The sequence below is a fragment of the Cydia pomonella genome, chromosome 17 (genome assembly GCF_033807575.1).
Source record: "Cydia pomonella isolate Wapato2018A chromosome 17, ilCydPomo1, whole genome shotgun sequence".
Lineage (NCBI taxonomy): Eukaryota > Metazoa > Arthropoda > Insecta > Lepidoptera > Tortricidae > Cydia > Cydia pomonella.
The window spans coordinates 8,550,887-8,574,174 of record NC_084719.1 but is presented as its reverse complement, the minus strand read 5'-3'; the positions used below and the strand labels follow the sequence as shown (position 1 = coordinate 8,574,174).

Genomic DNA, 23,288 nt, shown 5'->3' with positions numbered 1-23,288 from the left:
TGTCACAATGTAAGTTCAATTATTTGCTCACTGATGTATACCTACGCAATTTCGGCAGTTTGAAATTTGATAAATTATAATTTTATTCCGTCACCCATGGTCACCTACAACCCCAGACGGATTGCAAGTGCATTGTAGCATTTCAGACGGGAGTACACTCTTTTGAAGGTCGTATCAGTCCGGAATTACCGCGGGCGGGCAGTTTAGCTGAGTTACTAACTAACTTAAACTTTGCCTTGTGCGTGTACCCCAATTGTAGCTAGTTTATTTAAATCACAAGCTCGGTAAGCAATGGAAATATATATAACCTTGTCTGAGGAAAACAAATTGGTATTGCTGTAATCGTTTATTAGTTCAAACATCCCGGAAACTATTTGTTAACAGTTGTTCTGTATAATAGATTCAAGTGTAAATAAAATAGAAGTGCTTGTAACACAATAAGATTTAGAAAAAAATCTTCCTTATATTTATTGTACATAGGGGAAAGTGGGGTAAAACCGGAACCTTAAGGGAAATGTTAATTAAAAATCATATTTTAGAAAATTTTGCGAATTTTACTAGTCATTGTTAAATCATCATCATTCGTCATGCTTACCCCGTGTCCCGGTTTTGGACTAATTTTCCCTACATTTGTATCTATAGTATTTTCTATAATTGTTAGGTAGGTCCCTATCTATCGTCTAATGACTAACGTCAATCCACTCTGCGAAATAAAAAGTTCAGTACCCCTAGTGTAAATTTATTCGATAGCGTGACGTGACGTACGCGTTTACGTTAAATCTCATTTTCTATGGGATTGTGAGTTTCCAATATGTCCCGCTTGGCGCGTTGTTTCGAAATCCCATATAAAATGAGACTTAACGCAAACGCGTACGTCACGTTACGCTATCGAATAAATTTACACTAGGGGTTCAGTTCAGTTTTTTTATTAAATGGCATCAGTCCAGTGGGGCAATAGGGTTGTTTCCAATTTTTTGAAACGCTTGTATTACGTTCTATATTAACTAAAAGTTGCCCTAAAATTCAACTTTTATACTAAAAACGGCTTTAAATATGTTAAATTAACTAAATATATTTCGACGGATGCTTTCGCGCCCAAAACGCTCTTTGAAAATTGTGTGACGTCACAGTTTACGGTTTGACACATAACTACATACACACGTAGAAGATACGAACTGTCAACTGACATTTGTCATTTGTTGTTTATCGCCTAACTGTCAACAGTGTCAATCCGAGAGTTGTGACGTATCAGAATCTTCAAAGACCTTTCGATTTTGGTCACGTGACGTGTGCCAAAAGATATTTTAAATTCAATATTTACAAAAATATGGTCATTACAGGTCCCCTAAAAGTAGTTTAACATGTTCTTATAATCCAAAAGAATTTATTGGGATACAATTCTGCCCTAATATTTTTAGATGGAAACAACCCTATTTAGCCAGTGTCAAGGTATTGAGAGCAATATAAATTATACGACGCATATTGTACGGTTATACTTAATGGCCGAGATACGCGTCATATTCGTAAACGGGCGTTTGTGGAGACTGGTCTCTTTAAGCCAACACCGGCTATTATATTTAGTAACTTTATTTTTGAGTAATTACAGCGAGATACCTCATTCGGTTATCGAATTTAAATTGCCGTGAGACATACTAACATTAAACTAATTTTACAGTTTAAACTCACGTGTTTTTAGTCACTCGCGTGACAAGTCGAAGAGCCTAGGTTTCCTTTTTCAGACACTAACAGCGCGAGCAGCGTTCGCGACGGCCGTACAAGCTTAATCCTCCTTCCACCACTATACCAGATAAACGCCTATAGAACACAAACATGATTTAATGATGTCCTCCCAGACGTATCCGTCGACAGCGACACCCGGACAAATCAGGTATTTTGTAAATTCTGACGTGCATGGGCTCGAACGTGACTTGCGAAACCGAGTTTTGTTTGAAACTTCCGGCCGCAAGTCGTGCAGTAAAGCTCGTCATTTGAGTCGTAAGTGTAAAAAAGGAAAAAGTAACCTTGAAAATAATAAAGTTACATCGTTTTAAGTTTCTTCTTTTATGTTTGCTGTTGTATAGATACTCAGTATTTACCAGTGCTATAAAAAAATATCTGTTTCTTTAGGTACTAAAATAAAAGTAGTCAAGTCAAGTCAATATATTCTTTATTCAAATAGGCCTAGCAACAAGCACTTTTAAATCGTCAAATTTTACAAATATCATCTTAATCTAAATATCAGAGCAATTTATTGATGCAGTTATTATTCTTCTAAAAAAAACATTGAATTATTATAGATATGGTAAACTTAATAATACGAATTTCAGTAAAGGATCGTCAAACACCAAGTAAACAAAATATACCTACCCTCAAATGGCTCCTTAAGCCAGTTGAGGGTAGATGAAAACATTACATTATTAAATAATATAGGTTAAAGTCAGGTCGGTCAGTGACAGATCCAGGCGGTTTCGGATTTGGTTGGTTAACCCATAAAATGTTATAACTACCCGAAAATGTACAAATTGTTTGTTTACTTTTATTTAAATACCTAAAGATATAGACCATACTTGCGCGGATTTGCACTATCCCCGGCGATATGAGAAAGACATATGATAGATATTAACTTTATATATACGTAGGTGCGCTATAAAAACAAGCTAGCCGTACAAAACGAATGACACAATGAATCAATTCAAAAGCGACACAATAGAACAAGCCACAAAGACCAGACAAATCCCCAAAAATCGAATCGGTATTGTGACAAAAATAAATAGTCGGAAAATCATTACTTATAGAAAAGGTACGCAGGCAATAAAAAAAATTATAGTCCATTCAATGGCAAATAAATCCAGACTGCAGACAATAAGAAGGCTTGGACCAATACATGTCGATATATTGTCGGGGAAATATTTCATTTCCTTTAGATCGCGGCGTCGGCGTGCGGCCAGTGACAGACTTAAGGTATGTTAGGGCAAGATTGGAACAGGGAACTGATTTTTTAATTTTGAGGCTCCCTTCAATATATCTCCACTATGAGGCATTTAAATTCTATTAGTTGAATTGAAAACGAGTGGTCAATACCACTAGGTCAAAATCTCAATTCTAATAAACTAAACGTTATTTTTTTTAATACCTCATCAGTGCTCATATGTAGACTCTGTGCGGAAAGAGAAGAGTCGTAGAATGTATGGGACCCAATACATTCGACGACTCTTCTCTTTCCGAACAGACTCTAGCTGCTGACGTGATATTTTTGTAGCATGGGATCCATGTGATGTGCTAGAAATTACGACTTGCCGAAAATATTCTCATGATGAAAGTATCATAATGTTTTTATTCTAAATTACTTACGACAAGTACGTAAGCCATACAGCCTCAAGACTGATCAACTTCGTCAAAAAACAGTCCAATCGTGCCCAACATACCTACCTTAAGAGTTTTAATTCCGAGCAATGCTAGCTAGAAGAACATGTACGATCGCAATAGAGTAAGAATTTAAGGTGAAATGTGGCAAAGTCCGTATCCGTAGGTTCCGTAGCTATACGAACCGAGAACTTTTTAAGGGTTCCGTACCTTAAAAGGAAAAAACGGAACCCTTATAGGATCACTCGTGCGTCTGTCAGTCTGTCCTTCCGTCACGGCCTATTTTTCCGAAACTACTGGACCAATTTAGCTGAAATTTGGTACATTTATGTAGTCTGTGACCCATAGACGGACATGTAACTTAAATAAATCAATATTAAACATAGGGGCCACTTTTGGGGGCTAAACGAGAAAATTAAAAATAAAAGTTTTGCAAAGTATATCGTGTTATATGTCAATGTGGAAGGTTGATAACTTGATAGTTACATGGAACTTCTCTGTTGTTTCGATTTTTGGAAAGTTTTAAATATAGAGATGATTAGCTCAAAGGACTTAAGCGCCTTCAACTTCTATGGCACTTAAGACCATTGTGAGTTCGCAGTGATGACTTAACGAAGTAAGTATCTTTTTATGTTTTAGCCGACTACAGCAAAGCAAAAGCAGTATGTATTTGCATATATATGTATGTGTGTTCATCTGTTTCTTCAAAAACTTCTAAGATAATCGAGCTGATCTGATGATGGAGACAGGAGGTCGTCATTAGACCTCTGTGATGTGTGTGATCTGTGTGCGATCAAAGCAACCTGCCTGCAAGCCGCTGGCGTATATACAACTACTTCTCGGCGGTGTGGCGCGGCGCCCACACATGTTAAGCCCCCTCCAGACTATGCGTGTGAAGTGAATCGCGGCGCGACTTCGCGGAGCGAACATACCGCGACGTTGACGTAGACTCCATACTCGCACAACTTCACGGCGATTTCGCAGTTTGGTTCGCGGCAAGATGGCGCCGAAGCGTCAGCTGATCGGATTTAGTTTGCGGCAAGGCACTGATTCAAACTGGGAACTGTAAAATTGATTTTTGGTTGATCAAGTTCGCACCCAATATAACCAAGTAGCCGCCATAGAAGGTTATGACAGTTCAGATTAACCGACTCGTGATCGATCGCGGCGCGAAGCGATCGCGAGTGTGAAGTCTTGCAAGTTCACGCTTCGCGTCTCCTTTGACGCGGGCCAAATACCGACAAAAAACGGGGAATAAGGCGCGAAGGCGTGAACAATCTGCAAAATCGACGCGAGGGCCCTCCACACTCGTGCGCGAATCGAGGCGCGAAGCCGCGAACGCGCGCTTTACAAAGTTGAACCAAGCCCGCTGCGAGCGCTCCTGTCCAGGGGCGCCCTCGCCTGCAGCGCTTGAAGCGCCCTTGACCCTTCGACTGATAAGCCTGACGCATGAGACGCGCTGCGCGCAGACCAGTGTCAGGCGCCTACGGTGTTCTGAATCCTCATACCTACTCGAAGAGGTGGGCGAAGGCTGACGTAGTCTTGGGCACAATGGGCACCAAAGGGCTCTCATATTAACGGGGCAACTTACAGGGTGCTCTGCTTGTGATCCGATACTCTCGTCTCGTGGTAGGTACTTGATAATCTTAATATAGTCGGGCGACGCCTGATATAGGTAGATATGTGGGGCGGATTTTTTTGTAGTCGGTGTTAAATAAAAGACGTGTTGCTCGACAAGTATTTATTACGCGACTGCTACCCACTTCTTACAAATATATGAATATACCCATATATAACACCTTCACCCTTATTCTAAAACCACCCCTAAAGTGAAGTATAGTGTGCTACCTACGTGAGGCTATGAGGGGGGAAAACATATACAGCTATTAAATTACGTTATTAACATAAGACACACTATAGACTAAAATTACGAGAAAAGTTAATGATGTACAACTAAGTAGGTATACATTTAGAAAAATGATGTTACCTAACTACTTATTATCACCTTCACCCTAAGTTTACAATAATTTTCTTTGTCATTAACGTAACCATTAAGCACCATCATTTATGGACATTGACGCATAGTTCCAAAAAGATTTAAACACTAACAGCCTAATTGGACTTATTGGCGGATATACATGTACTTATTTTGTGCTTATTATTAAACCAAGATTACATCATGTGAAGAACCACATGTTTTCCTGTTAACCCTGCGTTATTAGTTCTGTTCTTACAACTCGTTTATTATTGATTTATTGTACTGATTACATATTACGTATTAATAGGTAGTTAGGTATTTAATTAACTGTATATAATGGGAGAAAGAGAATTGCAAAGTACCAATTAAATAATGTATTTTACTCAATTAAAAGATTTAAAAAAAACTAATTTAGGTATTTAGTTCTAGTATTCGCCTGAAGGGCCATGTTTCATGCAATTAACCTATGACATAATACACAATTTAAAAAAAAACCTTCCTACGAATTATAGTATTTCTTATGACCATCCATATCTTATTGGTGGGAACCGCGTTCTTGTTGGGCGGTTAGCCACCAGTAACTCCGGAGTTGCTTGACCTGCCGCGGGCGGGTTCATTACAATATTTGGCTGTGTCTCACTCGGCGCGACCTGTGCATTACCGGCCGCAGCGTCATCATCATCAACTCCTTCTGGCCCCCCCGCTGGCCCGGTGGAGGGTAAAGGATACGCTAAACTTCGATGTTGTGATGTATCGTGAGGATTATTAATTGGACTGTTCTGCCCAGCTTGATCTATCACTCTCGACCTAATTTGATCTACGTGCCTATGTACCGTTTCCGTTCCAGATTCATCCTTAACCGAATAGTTTGTACCGCCAAGGCATTCTACAATGCGCCCCGGGCACCATTTAGTGTTATTAGTACCGAATTTCCTATACCAAATTAAATCCCCTACTTGAAAACTTCTTTGTACCCCCTTTGCCTGCTTCCTAATGCGGTCCTGATGCTCGTGCGCTCGTGACGCCAGCTCTGGTTTTAAGCAGTCTAATCTGGCTCGAAGTGACCTACCTAGCAAGAGCTTGGCTGGAGGGTAACCCGTGGCGTAATGGGGGGTATTCCGGTAGTTCAACAAGAATCTACTTAACGCCGTATGAATATTAGTCCCTTGTTCCATACTTTTTTTAATTACCTTTTTACATATTTTTACCGCTGACTCACAAGCCCCGTTCGACGCTGGGTGGTAAGGTGCGGTTAAAATATGTTCAACTCCATTACTGGCCAGGAAACCCTGAAATTCAGTACTCGTAAATGGGGGACCGTTGTCCGTCACCAGCTGTTTGGGTAAACCGAAACGCGCCCACATTTCTCTAAACACATCTATTACGTAACTCGCTGACGTACCTGACATTTTAATTGCCTCTATCCATTTTGAATGCGAATCTACTACTATTAAATATTTTGCACCAGCCAATGGACCGAGGAAATCGGCGTGCAACCGTACCCAAGGACGTTCAGGCCACGGCCAGAGGCGCGGTTCGTGGGCCGGCGGCGCGTCCGCCACCGCGGCACATACGACGCACGCGCGGCAAACGCGTTCCACCGCCTCATCAATGCCGGGCCACCACACGTAGCTTCTTGCTAAAGCCTTGGTTTTGACAATACCCATATGTGGCTCATGTAGTTCCCGCAACACTTTTTCTTTACATGCCTCTGGTATAACAACCCGGTGACCCCACATTATACACCCGAGTTCCTCATATAGTTCATTTTTGCGATTTAAAAACGGTTTTAACTCTCTAACCTCCACGACTAATGGCCACCCATCTTTTAAATAGTTCAAAACCCGACTCAGTAATACGTCTCTCGAGGTTTCATTACGTAGCAGCTTATAGTCTAGCAACATCGCGTCCGAGGCAAAATGTAAATACGTCTGTTCAGGAACCTCGTCGCGCTCCTGAACCCCGTTGTCACGATGACCCTGTATCATGCGAGATAAGGCATCCGCGGTATTTTGATCACTACGAACATATTCAATAGTAAAATCATACGCCGATAATAAAATAGCCCACCTTTGTAATCGACTCGCGGCGGCTGTTGGAACACCACAGTTTGGCCCAAAAATCGTAACTAGTGGTTTGTGATCGGTGCGGAGAACAAAATTACGGCCGTACAAATACTGGTGAAATTTTTTTATGGCGAAGACGATGGCCAGCGCCTCTTTATGCACCTGACTATAATGTATTTCCGCTGCCGTCAGCGCGCGCGATGCATACGCCACGGCGCGCTCCACCCCGTCGCTGCCGCGTTGAGCCAGGACCGCTGCAATGCCGTGTCCACTCGCGTCACATGTCACCAGGCATGGCAAGCGCATATCATAGTGTACCAGGGCTTCCACACTGCACAAGGCCTTCTTAACATTAATGAAACTGTCATTCTGCCTGCCACCCCACACCCAATGTTTACCTTTACGAAGCAACTCGTATAGAGGGGCCAGAATGTCACTTAAATGCTTAATAAATTTCCCGTAAAAGTTCACCATGCCCAAAAACGATCTTAATTCGGAAATATTGGTGGGAGGCGACATTTTAATAATGGGTGCTATCTTATCCGTGTCAACCCTAACGCCGTCCTTATTTATAATAAAACCTAAATATTTAACCTCATCAACAAAAAACTCGCATTTGTTTTTTTTTACTTTTAACCCGTTACTTTGCAATATGTGCAAAACCTCCTGTATGTGTTGATTATGCTCTTGTATCGTTTTACTAGCGATCAATATATCGTCTAGAAAGACAACGACATGGGGCATATTTTTGAACAAATTTAACATGATCCTCTGAAATATGCCTGGACTGGAGGATAAACCATAAACGAGACGGTTGTATTGAAACAAACCTCTGTGTGTGTTAACCACCGTATAACTTGCCGTATCATCCAAAAGAATCTGGTTATAGGCCTGTGATAGATCAAGCTTGGAAAAATATTTGTAGCCACTAATATTACTTAACAGATCGTCAATCCTGGGCACGGGATATCTATCTACCATTAGTACCTTGTTTAGCGTAACCTTGTAGTCCGCACACAGTCTGATGGCGCCGTCCGCCTTGTGCGCCACCACCAGCGGTGTCGCCCAGTCCGAGTGGTCGACCGGTGTGATGACGCCCGCCGCCAGCATGGCGTCCAGTTCGGCATCCACGCGCTGACGTAACGCGTAGGGCAAAGGTCGCGCCCGGCAATACACAGGCACCGCCCCCTCGCGCAGCTGCAGCGTGGCCCGCCCGCCGGTGAAGCAACCCAGGGTTCCGTCGAACACATCTTTAAACCTGGAAAGGATGTCATTCATAGTAAGAGACGGGTTCCCATAATCCTTCACCAGCTTATTGACACTTAATACTTTTATTCGCGGAACCTGAATATCTAACTCGGCAAGCCATTGCCGTCCTAATATATTAGTGGTTCCATTATCTATCACATACAAATCTAGCTTCTTAACACAGTCGTTAAATGACACTTCTACTTCGACGAAGCCTAATGGATAAATACGGGAACCATTATAAGCAAATAACCGTATGCGGCACTCTTTTAATTCTAGTTGACTAAAATTTTTTTGATAAGTGTCATTATTTATACACGAAAGGGGAGATCCGGTATCAATTTCCATGATTAATGGCCTATTTTGCACAAGTATCTCCATACATACCGGTGGATATTGACTTAGTCCCATTTGATATATGGGCCATTCGTCGTCGCTGTCCGTGCGCCGGCTAAGGCCCGCACCCGAGCCCTCGCCTCCGTTGTCGCGCCAGCTAGCCTCCTCGGCCGGATCGGGGTGCCCCCGGATGCAGTGATGGCGCGCGAGCGCCGCGCCCGTGCGCGCGCCTCGCCGCCTCCTGCCCGCCGTGCTGCCTCCACGGCCGGTCAATGCCCTCTCGTTGTAGCCGTGGCTTCCAGAGCCACTTCCGTGCTCCTGACTGGTTCCCCAACTCTTAGTCGCTCCCGGTCTTGCCCTAGCTCTGTGCCCCTCCTTTTCAGGACACACACGCCTCAAATGCCCGACACGCGAACACGTGTCACATATGTAATCCTTAAATTTGCACGCGAAGCGCTCATGTCTCGTGTCGCCGCACGCCGTACACTGTTTTTTTCCAATCTGGCTGGCATTGTAGTGCATTCCTATCACCGGAGATTCTACCGCACTAGAATCTTTCTCCGCCGACTCCATTGTAGTCGCTATTAGTACCGCTTTACTGTATTCGAGTTTTTTATCCGCAAATAACCTCTGTCGAATCGCGTCACTGGTAATCCCGCACACGAGTTGGTCCCGTAGGTTCTCTTCTAGCCCGCTACCGAAGTCACAAAACCTCGCCATTTGTTTTAACGTGGCCACGTACTCGGCAATAGACTGGCCATTTTGTTGCCTGCATTGCCGAAACTTGTAACGTTCCGCTAACGCCGATGGTACGGGTTCTAAGTGTTCTTTCACTAAACTCACCACTTTAGCATAAGTTAATGTAGATGGCTTGTCCGGACTACATAAATTCACTATCAATTCATATGCACTTTCACCTACGTTCGCGATCAAGGTTGCTAGTTTCAAATCGTCCGTAACGCCGTTAGCTAAAAAGTACATGTCTAACCTGTCGCAATATAAAGTCCAATTCCCCGTTTTCACATCAAACTCCGAAAATTTACCTTTGCCAGCCATTTTTGTGGATAAAAACACTGTATTGCACTATAATTTTACCATTCGCCGCCACTGTTAAATAAAAGACGTGTTGCTCGACAAGTATTTATTACGCGACTGCTACCCACTTCTTACAAATATATGAATATACCCATATATAACAGTCGGTTTTAGTTATATTAAGTCCATTGTGAGGTTTTACATTTTGCAGAGATGCACCAGAGAGAAAAATCGTGTGATGTACGGAACCCTTGCAACGCGAGTCAAACTCGCACTTGGCCGTTTTTTATTTCTTTTAGATGTCTACATAATTATATTTTATTTTTCTTAGCTACCTACTCCGTTTTTTTTTTAATTATAATTTTTCTAAGAACAAAAGTAGTGGAAATTAACTTTTTCTTCGGAAATGCTAGAGGGTTTTCCTATGATATTTAATATTGCGGTACAATAATATGTAAACGACACTACAATTCAGTGCATAGTTAGCTACTTAGATTTAATTTAGGCGGAAAAAAGTTACCACTGCTTTTGAAGTTATAAAATTTCTAATCTGAAAAAAAACGGGTTAAGTATGATCCATAATAGAGGTATAGTACTATATAGAGTCGGCATCTCTAACAAAATGGTTCCGCACCTCAATGAAGTGCCGGCACTCCATTGCGTTTAGTAAGTCACCGACTACTTAGAGCAAGGTCTCAGGGGTCTACCGCGAAAAGCGAAATTCGCAAATTGCGGGGATCTTTCTCTTTTACTCTCACTAAGACGTAATTAGAGCGAGAGAGAAAAATCCCCGCAATTGACGAACTTCGATTTTCATGGTTATAGCCCGAGGACCTACCGCGAACCACGTTCGACGTGTTGCCTCTCTGTCGCACTTGTAAATTTGTACGTAAGTGTGACAGAGAGGTAACATGTCGAACGTGGTTGGCGGTAGGCCCTCAGAGCCGCCAAACCTTACTTATTTTCTCATTACTAAAATGTATGGGATTATTATCCCATACATCTTAGTAATGAGAAAATAAGTGTTACTTTTAAAATGTCTGCATACTTGTTATATTGGCCATTTGTCCGGTACAAGGTGCTATAACTGAAGACGTCTTGGCTGTAATTTTGTGTACAAAACACTCTGCCGATTTTTACGCAAATCTCCGCAATTGACGAACTTCGATTTTCGTGGTTATAGCCCGAGGACCTACCGCGAACCATGTTCGACGTGTTGCCTCTCTGTCGCACTTGTAAATTTGTACGTAAGTGTGACAGAGAGGTAACATGTCGAACGTGGTAGGCGGTAGGCCCTCAGAGCTGCCAAACCTTACTTATTTTCTCATTACTAAAATGTATGGGATTATTATCCCATAAATTTTAGTAATGAGAAAATAAGTGTTACTTTTAAAATGTCTGCATACTTGCTATATTGGCCATTTGTCCGGTACAAGGTGCTATAACTGAAGACGTCTTGGCTGTAATTTTGTGTACAAAACACTCTGCCGATTTTTACGCAAATCCCCGCAATTGACGAACTTCGATTTTCGTGGTTATAGCCCGAGGACCTACCGCGAACCACGTTCGACGTGTTGCCTCTCTGTCGAACTAGTAAATTTGTACGTAAGTGTGACAGAGAGGTAACATGTCGAACGTGGTTGGCGGTAGGCCCTCAGAGCCGCCAAACCTTACTTATTTTCTCATTACTAAAATGTATGGGATTATTATCCCATACATTTTAGTAATGAGAAAACAAGTGCTACTTTTAAAATGTCTGCATACTTGCTATATTGGCCATTTGTCCGGTACAAGGTGCTATAACTGAAGACGCCTTGGCTGTAATTTTGTGTACAAAACACTCTGCCGATTTTTACGGGGGAGGGGCACGTCAAATGTATGGCTATTTCTACGGAGGGGTAAGCTCTTAAAAGCATCTCCAGTTGTTAAATCTAAAAATATTACTAACTTTTCTTAATGTTCTCATGGCTGATTTTTATGTATTTTTTACAAAATATTGTTAAAAATTGATAATCAACATTGCCAGACCATTTCAGCCATCGCCGCCGCTAGTTTTTAGTTTTGGAGTAGTTTTATAAGATGTAGTGAATTGGCGTTTTTCCGTTTATTTGCCGAAGCTAGTCATGCTATGTCGCGTGACAGTCGTGCACATAGCGAATAACAGACGACCGTACGGGACCGCAACCTTGGTCCGGTCAGCTTATTTCTTTCTCGATCTCATTTTCACTGGATTGAACAGGCCTCGGACCAGTCCGGTACGCCCATCTGTTACAGCTCTAATAGTGGGATCGTCGAGTTAATGCAAAGTTAATATCCTTGAATTTAATTTGAATTGTCAATATAATCCGATTGTACGATAAATGGGCCGTTAAGCGGGTCATTGTGTTGTAGAGCATACTTCTCTGCTTCGTACTGCGTTGTCTTTGTTAGAGTCAGACCAAGATAAGTTGGCAGCGATTTTGACAGTCCAGACAGTGCAAGTGTTATTTTAAACATGTTAGTTGTTGAAACTATTATAAATATAATATAATTTTGTAAACCAATATTTTTATATTTAAGGTGGTTCGACTAGGTTACCCAAAGCTTAAACCTCATTAGATGGCGCCACAATTGCAAATTTTGAGTTTTAATTTTTTTGTGGAGTAGTCTTGGTATTTCTATACTGTAAATTATGTTTAGCGCACTCTTTAAATAAATTGTAATGAGTCAGGTTCTTAACAAAAAGAGATAAATAAGATTTGAGCTTCCACATGCAAATATTTATATTTATATATGTATATATATTTTACAACTATTAAACAATAGTTTAAGTAGTGCGGAAAGTAATCTAGCACAGCGAAAGCAGAAATTAAAAGAACTGGCCAAATCAAATTAGGATTTCCAATTAGGTCCTTTAGCCAGCATTTGTATACAATCAAAAAAAAACAAAACATAAATCCAAAATAGTAAATACAGGATAACTTAAATTAAAACTTAATGTTCTGTAACGGGTAGCAAACAAAACCAGATAAAAATAAAATAAAAACAAAATGAAAGAAAACAAAAACACAAAAAGTCCTCGTGTGCTGAGGATCGAACCCAAGACAAAAATAGCGCGTAATATTTCGACCAGACGTCTGAACCGCCGAACCAACAGCCCGTTGTTGACAGCGGCGAATTTAGTGTTCTTATGAACGAACGTCTCGTCAGCCCTTCATTTAATTTTCTGGTCTTGATTATTATATTTGATACACGTTTAATCACCGTGTGCATAAGGGGCGTTCCTCAAAGGCTGTGAACAACACAATGACAGTATGTGAATACAAGTTACATTTAGGTCGAGCGAATTGCATTCACATACTATAACAATTGCAGGCAAAAACACTTACCCCCTGTCTGGATAACGATTGTGCACTTATTTTAGCAATTACTGAACCAAAATTCAATTAGTTTACAACCAAATTGCACTAAAAACTAAATTATTTCATTATAATTTTATCCGCGGACACAGTGACATTCACTCGCCGGACCGGATCTTTTCTCTCGCCACCCTCATTTTGTAAGAATCACCAACTGACGTGAATCAATGCGCAAAACTAGCGATCTCTAAGACCCGTACGACATCTATCTCAAGATTGAGTAAACAATCATTACAATATCCTCCCTCCTCAGGAGAATCCGACCCGGATTCATGCCATACGCTTAAGATCCGATGAATGCCATTTTCCTAAGTCCTTGCCTCTTAAGCTTACCAATCTGTAAACGTCCGTCGATAACCTCTGAGCTATTATGGCTTTGTCAAATTTAGGCGATAGTTTTGACATTATGTCTTTCGCAGCGTTTGAGAGAAGTTTCTTTCGATACCATACCATGTCACCTTCTGTGTATTCACAGGTTCGGCGCCGTTTGTTGTAGTGACTGGAATTCACTTCATAGGCTTTCCTGAGTCGTTCTCGAACATCACTGTAGATCTCGTCCCTTGCTTTGATATATGCCTCAAAGCCTTGTCTATTGCATTGCAATGGGGCCTTCTCTTGAAATTGCCTACATTTATCTCGCTGCACCGAGGTTTCCCGCCCAAAGAATAGGTACGAGGGCGTCCTTCCTGTGACTTCGTGAACTGCCGTTCTCATGGCATGTCCTATCTGGTGTATGTACCTGTCCCATTCTTTATGATTATCTTTTACATAACAGGCTATGGCAGTCCCAATAACCTTATTAACCCTTTCCGTGGGATTTGCCTGAGGGTGGTAATACGGTGTATACCACAAGTCTATATTGTAGTTTTCGGCCAGTTCCTTCAACTGGTTCGCAACAAATTGCTTGCCATTGTCGCAAATAATGACATCTGGTGGGCCGTAAAGTAATATAACCTGTTCCTCCAGGATTTTTACAATATTAGATGCTTTACCATTGCGTAAAGGAAACAACAAAGAAAACTTGCTAAACCAGCATGATACCACTAACAACATTGTGTTTCCCTGTTTAGAACGTGGGAACGGACCCATCAAGTCCATGGGAACAATTTGAAATGGACCCGTTACTTCCCTCTGCTGACCCATTTTGCCACATGGTGACAATTGTGAAGATTTGTGACTAGCGCAGATCTCACATTTCCTAACATAATTTTTCACATCGCCAATGAGGGAGGGCCAGTAATATTGCTGCCTGACTCTATTAATCGTTTTCTTAGCACCAAAATGTCCAGCTAATGGATCATCATGACACTCTTTCAACACCTGATTGCGTAACGCTTCGGGAACTACTAACTTCCAACTATACCTCTCATCGGGGAATTGTTTTAATTTTAAATACTTCCAAAGACGATCCTGACTAAGCTGCCAATCCTCTGAATGTTGTCCACTGAGGACCTTCTCTTCCTGTGATGTGTACCAGGCATCTTTGTACTCTGGCCTAATTTCTAACACAGCCAAGTCTTCCGTGTCCAATGCCCTCGACAATGCATCTGGCACGACGTTTTGTTTACCCTTGCGAAAAACGACTTCATAATCGAACTGTTGCAGGCGCATGGCCCATCTTGCCAGCCGTCCGTGAGGGTCTTTATTTTTATGCAGCCACTGCAACGCACTGTGATCTGATATCACCTTGAAATGGCTGCCCTCTATATAAGGCCTAAACTGTTCTACAGCATGAAGTACACTTAGTAATTCTCTTTCCGAAGCTGAGTATTTACTCTCACGATCCGTAAGTTTACGACTAGTAAAAGCGATGGGCCGTTCAATCCCTTCAACGGTTTGAAACAAAACCGCTCCCGTGCCCATGCTTGAAGCATCACATTGCACCGAAAATTCGCGACTGAAATCCGGAACGCTTAAAAACTGGAGTGGATGTCAACGCCGTTTTTAAACTCGTGAATGCTACCTCTGCCTCATCATTCCAAATAATGCGTTTGCCTTTCTTTCCCCCTTTAGTAAGTTCATGTAATGGCGCGGCCACCATTGCAAAGTTTTCAACAAAACGCCTATACCAACTTGCCATGCCAATAAATCGTTTTAGTTCCGTTAATGTGGTTGGTCGTGGATAGTTCAGTATGGCGTCCACTTTACCTGGATCAGTTCTTAACCCCTCCTTGTCCACGAGATAACCAAGATACTTCAAGGAGGGACGAGCAAATTCGCACTTTTCAGTGTTCACGGTTAACCCGGCCATCTTCAACTGATTGATTACCCATCTCAGCGATGCCAAATGCTCCTCGAAAGTGCTACTACTGATCACTATATCATCCAGGTAAGTGAATATTTTCCCTTCGTGTTCTGGTGGAAACAACTTGTCCATGAGACGTTGCTGCGTTTGTGACGCATTACATAAACCGAACGGCATTACCTTAAACTGGAACAGACCTTTTCCGGCTAGACCAAATGCAGTCTTTTCTTTACTCAAGTCATCCAAAGGAATCTGCCAGAAAGCAGAACGTAGATCTATAGTAGACAAGTAACGCGCATTTCTCAAACTATCTAGAATAACGGAAACCCTTGGTATAGGATACGAATCCTTCTTCGTTACTTTATTCAGCTGCCTGCTGTCTAGACACAAGCGGTTTTGACCCGAAGCCTTCTTTACCAGCAGTACTGGTGAACGCCATGAACTATTAGAAGGTTCAATGATGTCATTAGCTAACATATCATCTATTTCGTCTTCCAATTGCTTCATGATAGGAGGAGCAAAAGGATACTGGCGTTGGCATACAGGCAAGTTACTTTCCGTCTCAATATGATGTCTAATCAAATGTGTTCTACCAATACCCGTACCGAGTCGCTCCCGCATTTCTTGGATGACTGATTCCAAGGACGTTCGCTGTTCTGCCGACAGCTCATCCCGAGAAATCACTGGTCGAACCGCTTCAACCTCACAAACCTCTTCAAAATCTTCCCGGCTTAATATGTCCGGATGATCACCAGTTTCACTAATACCCAACCCAAATTGCTTGAAGAAATTCATACCCAAAATTACTTCATGACTCAGCTGATCCATAATATGAAATTTAACCACTCTGTACTTACCTAAAAATTCAACTGGTAAATAAACAACAAAATCGACGGCATGAGGTGTGCCATCTGCAGTGGAGAAATTTTTCTGCGAAACAGATTGCGCCTGCACTCCAAGAGTGGACAATTTCCTGTTATAAAATTCCGGTTTTACAAATGATGATTGCGCACCACAATCTAAAAGTCCCGAAAATGACTTCCCTAATACCTTGAAGAAACCATAGTATCGATTGTCATGAGGCTTTGTATCAATAACGTTAATTTCTCCCGATACAAAAAACGAATTGATACGCTTCAGCCAATTCTGCCATTCACTACCATCACGATCTATTTCGGAAGCCCAACGGCAGGTTTGTCTTCCGAATTGGCGTTTCCCGAACAAGCGCATTTCTTTACCGTTGATCCGAATTTTCCACATTTGTAGCAGAACAACCTTTGCTTCTCGGCTGGGCATTCCCTAAACCCATGTCCAGTATTCCGACAGTTCCAGCATTTCATAGTTCCTGTGGTACGTCCAGTCTGCACAGCATTGCGTGCAATTGCATTTATCTCCCTTCCACGAAACGCCAAATCGGGTTCTACCAAACCTCGACTCTGACTGGGCTCTTGAAAGTTTTCACAATTCACCCTAGTATGTTCAACAATCCTTAATACTTCTAATAGCTCGGAAACTGTGGCAAAACGATCTCTGCAAACAGCACGTTGAAATTCCGGTTGAATATTTTTCAGCAAGATCGACAATTTTTGACGATCCGACAATTTGGTAGGCAAGCGATTAAACATATTCTGCATCAGGGATATGTAAATCAAAATATTTTCCTGCTTGCTCTGCGTGCGCTGTCTTATTTCATCCAAAAGCTCCTCCTCATAATATGGCCTTTGAAAAGAACTTAACAAGAGTTCCACCAGCTCATCCCAATTGGAGACCTGATCCCTATTAGCGCGAAACCAAATTAGGGCGTCATCTTCAAACAAATCAATTGCATAGCGAAACAAATCACTATCTGTAGCGTTGCGTGCGTCCTTTAACTCCTCAACACGTTCTAGAAACGCGTTAATACTTAACGTGCCCTTGCCATTAAACTTAATACCCCAATCTTTGAGCGGTATCAGTTTCCTCTTGGTAGCCTCTATATCGAGAGTTGATGTCCGCTGCAGTTGAGCACGCCGCACGTCACAGTTATTGAAAAGCGGATGCTGAACGGGCCTTATATCATTCTGCCTCTCACCCGACTCTAACATAGCCGGCAAGCCTGAACCAGACCCAGCCGCTACTCCACCATCGCTCGGTACACATTCCTTTTCCAACTTTTCAATAATTTTTATAGCCTCTGACCCTAACGACCTTTGCAGGATCTCCTTGTCCTTTTCAGAGATCGTGCCATCTCCCTCCTCATCCACGTTCTCCAACGTTTGCAACGAATTAAAAGCGTCTTGAATTTCCTTCAAAATGGCCAAGTGCCTTTCCGTATGCTCTTGTTCCGTCGGAATGATCATTTTCACACGACCCAATAAATGAGAGAGGCGAGTGAAAACACGGCGGAAATTTAACCGATCAGAACAACCCGCGATTTCATTGAGCGCCGCCGAGAGTAGTTTGAATTTTGACTCACAAATCGTTATTTCTGATAAAGGGTTGTCGACACAAAATTGGGGAACCTTAAGCGCAATTGAGGACTCGCCCCTTGACTCTCGATTGAATATTTCCCTAAGTATCTTCCGCATAGGTTCTACGGTCTGTATGTCACATATCCCTCTACACGCAAGTTCAAAAATTAACTCATCCTTTAAAAGATAATTAACCTCCATTATTAGTGTACAAACTAACTGAAAACTCTAAATACAAATGTCCAAAATACACAGTTGTATATCGTAAAGTATAGGTACCTATTACTTACTAGAATAAACAGGATAAAACAGTACAAGCTCAATTCTCAATTTACCGTACCCTATGGGCGCCAATGTAATGAGTCAGGTTCTTAACAAAAAGAGATAAATAAGATTTGAGCTTCCACATGCAAATATTTATATTTATATATGTATATATATTTTACAACTATTAAACAATAGTTTAAGTAGTGCGGAAAGTAATCTAGCACAGCGAAAGCAGAAATTAAAAGAACTGGCCAAATCAAATTAGGATTTCCAATTAGGTCCTTTAGCCAGCATTTGTATACAATCAAAAAAAAACAAAACATAAATCCAAAATAGTAAATACAGGATAACTTAAATTAAAACTTAATGTTCTGTAACGGGTAGCAAACAAAACCAGATAAAAATAAAATAAAAACAAAATGAAAGAAAACAAAAACACAAAAAGTCCTCGTGTGCTGAGGATCGAACCCAAGACAAAAATAGCGCGTAATATTTCGACCAGACGTCTGAACCGCCGAACCAACAGCCCGTTGTTGACAGCGGCGAATTTAGTGTTCTTATGAACGAACGTCTCGTCAGCCCTTCATTTAATTTTCTGGTCTTGATTATTATATTTGATACACGTTTAATCACCGTGTGCATAAGGGGCGTTCCTCAAAGGCTGTGAACAACACAATGACAGTATGTGAATACAAGTTACATTTAGGTCGAGCGAATTGCATTCACATACTATAACAATTGCAGGCAAAAACACTTACCCCCTGTCTGGATAACGATTGTGCACTTATTTTAGCAATTACTGAACCAAAATTCAATTAGTTTACAACCAAATTGCACTAAAAACTAAATTATTTCATTATAATTTTATCCGCGGACACAGTGACATTCACTCGCCGGACCGGATCTTTTCTCTCGCCACCCTCATTTTGTAAGAATCACCAACTGACGTGAATCAATGCGCAAAACTAGCGATCTCTAAGACCCGTACGACATCTATCTCAAGATTGAGTAAACAATCATTACAAAATATTGAACTATTAAAACAAACATTGAACACTTCATTGTACAAAAACTATCCCTTAATGTCGACAGAATGTTTCTTGACTCTATTTCTAAGTATCACTCACACATTCAAACAGTCGTACTGGGATCCTTGTAGTAGACAATTTGGCACAGCGTGAGTAGGCTTCAATAGCGTTGCGGTATGTACGTGGAAATACATGCAAGAGGATGTGGGTTCGAGACTCATTGTTTTTTTTTTTGTTATCAGTATTATCAAGTACCTATTATTAATAAATTATTTTATGAGAAATATGAGCGTTTTTCCATAAAAATATTATAAATCTGATTCTCACACATCATGATATTTTTGGGTTCTTCCAACTCAGAATCACTAGCATAATCAATCTTCGTGCTAAAAAAACCCGAAAATTTGTATTGAAATTTTAGTTTTAAAATGTGACGTAATGGTATGGATATTTTAGGATATCTTTTTTAATGCTAGGGTGGAGAAGATTCTAAGTAGAATGAACCTAAGAAAGTCCAAATTTGTAAGTCAGATTTTCCGGTATTTAAAAAAAAAACGCTGTTTTGTTCTAAAATTAAAGCAATCCCTTACTGCCCAGCCTTTAAAAAAGTAGGTACTATTTTACAGTAGAATTAAAACATTTTTTTACGATACATTTAATTAAATTACAGTGAGTTACAAAATTGCATGGCCTTCTATTTATAACCATTATAAAAAGAAATGAAATATTTACCATGTTTGTTTATATTATTGATTTCCCGATATTTTGACACAACTAGAAGTTTCACACAATGCCTAGAGATAGAAAATTATTGATTTATTTTATTTATTGTCAATTTCATTCAACGGATCACATCATATCCAATTTATGTGTTTATGTATTGCATTGTTTTCTACCTAGTTGGTTATTAAATTCTGTTACTGCAATAATTTTTATCTACATAAAATATACCAACGAAAGTTTAATAAAGTATATGTATATTAAAATGAAGTACACAAAATCAGGAATTACATATGACAATATCATTCAAAATCGCCTCCTCTGGCTTTGACACAGGCCCTCAAACGACGAGGCCAGTCATCAATAGCGGCACGCACGATTGTCATGTCTAATTCCGTCACTGTCTTAACTATGGCCCGCTTGAGGGAGTTAAGATTTGTGTGGGGTTTAGCACAGGCTTTCTCCTCAATAACCTGCTATATGGCATAATCCAGGGGGTTAAGGTCCGGGCTGGAGGACGGCCAGTCTTCGTGGGCAATAAAGTCAATTTTGTTCCTTCGGAACCAGGCTTGAGTTGTTTTTGCCTTATGTGCAGGAGCTGAGTCCTGTTCAAAGATCCATGGCTAGTTTTGAAATAGGGTGTGGCTTAAGGGCTTCACTATTGGTTCGAGAACGGTTTCCAGTTTCCGGTTTTCACACCTTTTTCACAGAAATGAATCTGTGTTAGCCCTGAGTATGACACACCCAAAATCATGTTTGGCGGGTGCCCACATTTATGCAACGCAATAGGGTTGTTTCCATCTACACATCTTATGGCATAATTGTATCCCAATAAATTCTTTTGGATTATAAGAACATGTTAAACTACTTTTAGGGGACCTGTAATGACCATATTTTTGTAAATATTGAATTTAAAATATCTTTTGGCACACGTCACGTGACAAAACTCGAAACGTCATTGAAGATTCTGATGACGTCACAACTCTCGCATTGACACTGTTGACAGTTAGGCGATTAACAACAAATGACAAAAATATCAGTTGAAAGTTCGTATCTTCTACGTGTGTATGTAGTTATGTGTCAAACCATAAACTGTGACGTCACACAATTTTCAAAGAGCGTTTTGGGCGCGAAAGCATCTGTCAAAATATATTTTGTTAATTTAACATATTTAAAGCAGTTTTTAGTATAAAAGCTGAATTTTAAGGCAACTTTTAGTTAATATAGAAAGTAATACAAGCGTTTCAAAATATTGGAATACGATTCTCTTTTAGGCCCCAATTCATTATAGATACGACGAGATAAGCGTTATGTGTGGTATATAATTATAGCTCACAAATCCACCACATTATGTCATTTTTTATTTTTTCGGTAGCATTTGTTTTAACGGAAATAAAGAGGTTGCAAATCGAGTAACAGAACTTCAGAACAGATATCATTTGATATTTACCAGTCGCTTTTCGGTGAAGGAAAACATCGTGAGGAAACTGGACTAATCCCAACAAGGCTTAGTTTTACCCTCTGGGTTGGAAGGTCAGATGGCAGTGGCTTTCGTAAAAACTAGTGCCTACGCCAAATCTTGGGATTAGTTGTCAAAGCGGACTCCAGGCTCCATTGAGCCGTGGCAATATGCTGGGACAACGCTAGGAAGAAAGAAAGAAATCGAGTAACAGAACTTAGTAACCAACTAGGTATAATAGTTATGATGTAAATGTCCATATCATGTTGGAGTCATATATTAGCCAACTAATTATTCAAGATCAATACACTTAGCTCCCTTAGGTATTGGCCTAAGTACAATCTCGGGCAAAATTGAGTTTTATAAAAGTGAACTAGTTTCTAGGTCATATTTTCTATGAATTGGTCATTTTTGTAGACTCCAATTACAGTTACACTTTTCCTTAGTTTCTAGGTCATATTTTCTATGAATTGGTCATTTTTGTAGACTCCAATTACAGTTACACTTTTCCTGGTTGGTCATTTTTGTAGACTCCAATTACAGTTACACTTTTCCTGGTTTTTCGCGGACCAGAATATCGATGATTTTTGTAACTTGATTTAGACGTTGCTATCATTTTCAATCCAAAAACACATAAAATCACAATTCAGAACATGCGGCAGCGTTGTTTTCTATCAAGTACCTCAAGCACCAGGGCGGTTTTCGCGGTAGGCCCCCAGGTCCTGTCAAGTTTCAGCAGTGTTGCCAGGTGAGCGGAAGAGAATTATCGTACTTGAGTGTCAATATTATTGTACCGTTGAAAAAAATATCGTACGCCAATCAAAAAGGCAGCCCCTAAAAATGTCTAGCAAAATAAGCTTAAATTTCCAATTAATAATAAAAAGAAAGACAATTTTCGTCTAAATTGCGCAAAAAATCTGTTTATGTTTGTGTATTTTTGGGATAGACTCAAACGGTATACAGAAAATTGAGACATTTTAAACTTTAAACTTACACCAAGGAGCCGAACACCCAAAAGATACTAATTTTAGCCTATTTCTGAGAGAAAGTGTCATATTTTGCTTCAAATTACTAGACTTTTAAGGTGGCATCATCCAAGGGCTGAAATTATAGTAGGTACTTTAGTATACGATAATGCTCTTTGGAACATTACGTCATACCGGGGCCCAAATTATCGTACATGTACGACAATTATCGTACGCCTGGTCACACTGAGTGTCAGTGTCGACAGAGTCAGCTAAAAACGCGTCAAACATCGCAACGTCGCGGCGATGGCCGGAGTGGCAACGCCGCAATGTATTTGTACACGACATTTGTCACACACACATGAGTAAAATTTATAAAAATATAACGTTGATTATTGCATAATTTCTGTATGAAACAAAGTTTTTCTATTAATTTAGCGCAAATGAATATTCGAAAGTAGATAGATGCGCAACTATTTATGTAATAATATTGTGTAATTAATTAATAAATAGCGATTGTTTTTTGTATGAAAATCGAACCACCTTAAGAAGACAGTTCTTTTAATGTCTAATGTTTAGGGTTCCGTAGCTGAGAAAACGGCACCGTCATAATTTCGGTTTTAATGTGGTCCGTGTAACGTAGTGATTATATGCTCTTTGGTCCGTGTATCAAAACATTTATTTGGCAACATTGGCTGCATTGGGTCATACTGATGGACTGCCAAATTGT

At 40.5% G+C, this 23,288-nt stretch overlaps 1 protein-coding gene across 1 annotated transcript; it reads right to left on the bottom strand.

The window, feature by feature from the left end:
- Positions 1-8,525: 8,525 nt before the first annotated feature.
- LOC133526929 (uncharacterized) lies at positions 8,526-10,167 on the bottom strand. The gene is made up of 2 exons (XM_061863789.1): positions 9,043-10,167; positions 8,526-8,665 (listed from the first exon to the last, which is right to left on the bottom strand). The coding sequence occupies exons 1-2, from the start codon at positions 10,045-10,047 to the stop codon at positions 8,660-8,662; spliced, it is 1,011 nt and encodes a 336-aa protein (XP_061719773.1). The 5' UTR covers positions 10,048-10,167; the 3' UTR covers positions 8,526-8,659.
- Between the last annotated feature and the right edge of the window lie 13,121 nt (positions 10,168-23,288).

Coding starts and splice junctions, on each gene's coding strand:
- LOC133526929 (XM_061863789.1), bottom strand. CDS start 10,047: ATGGCTGGCAAAGGTAAATTTTCGGAGTTTGATGTGAAAACGGGGAAT.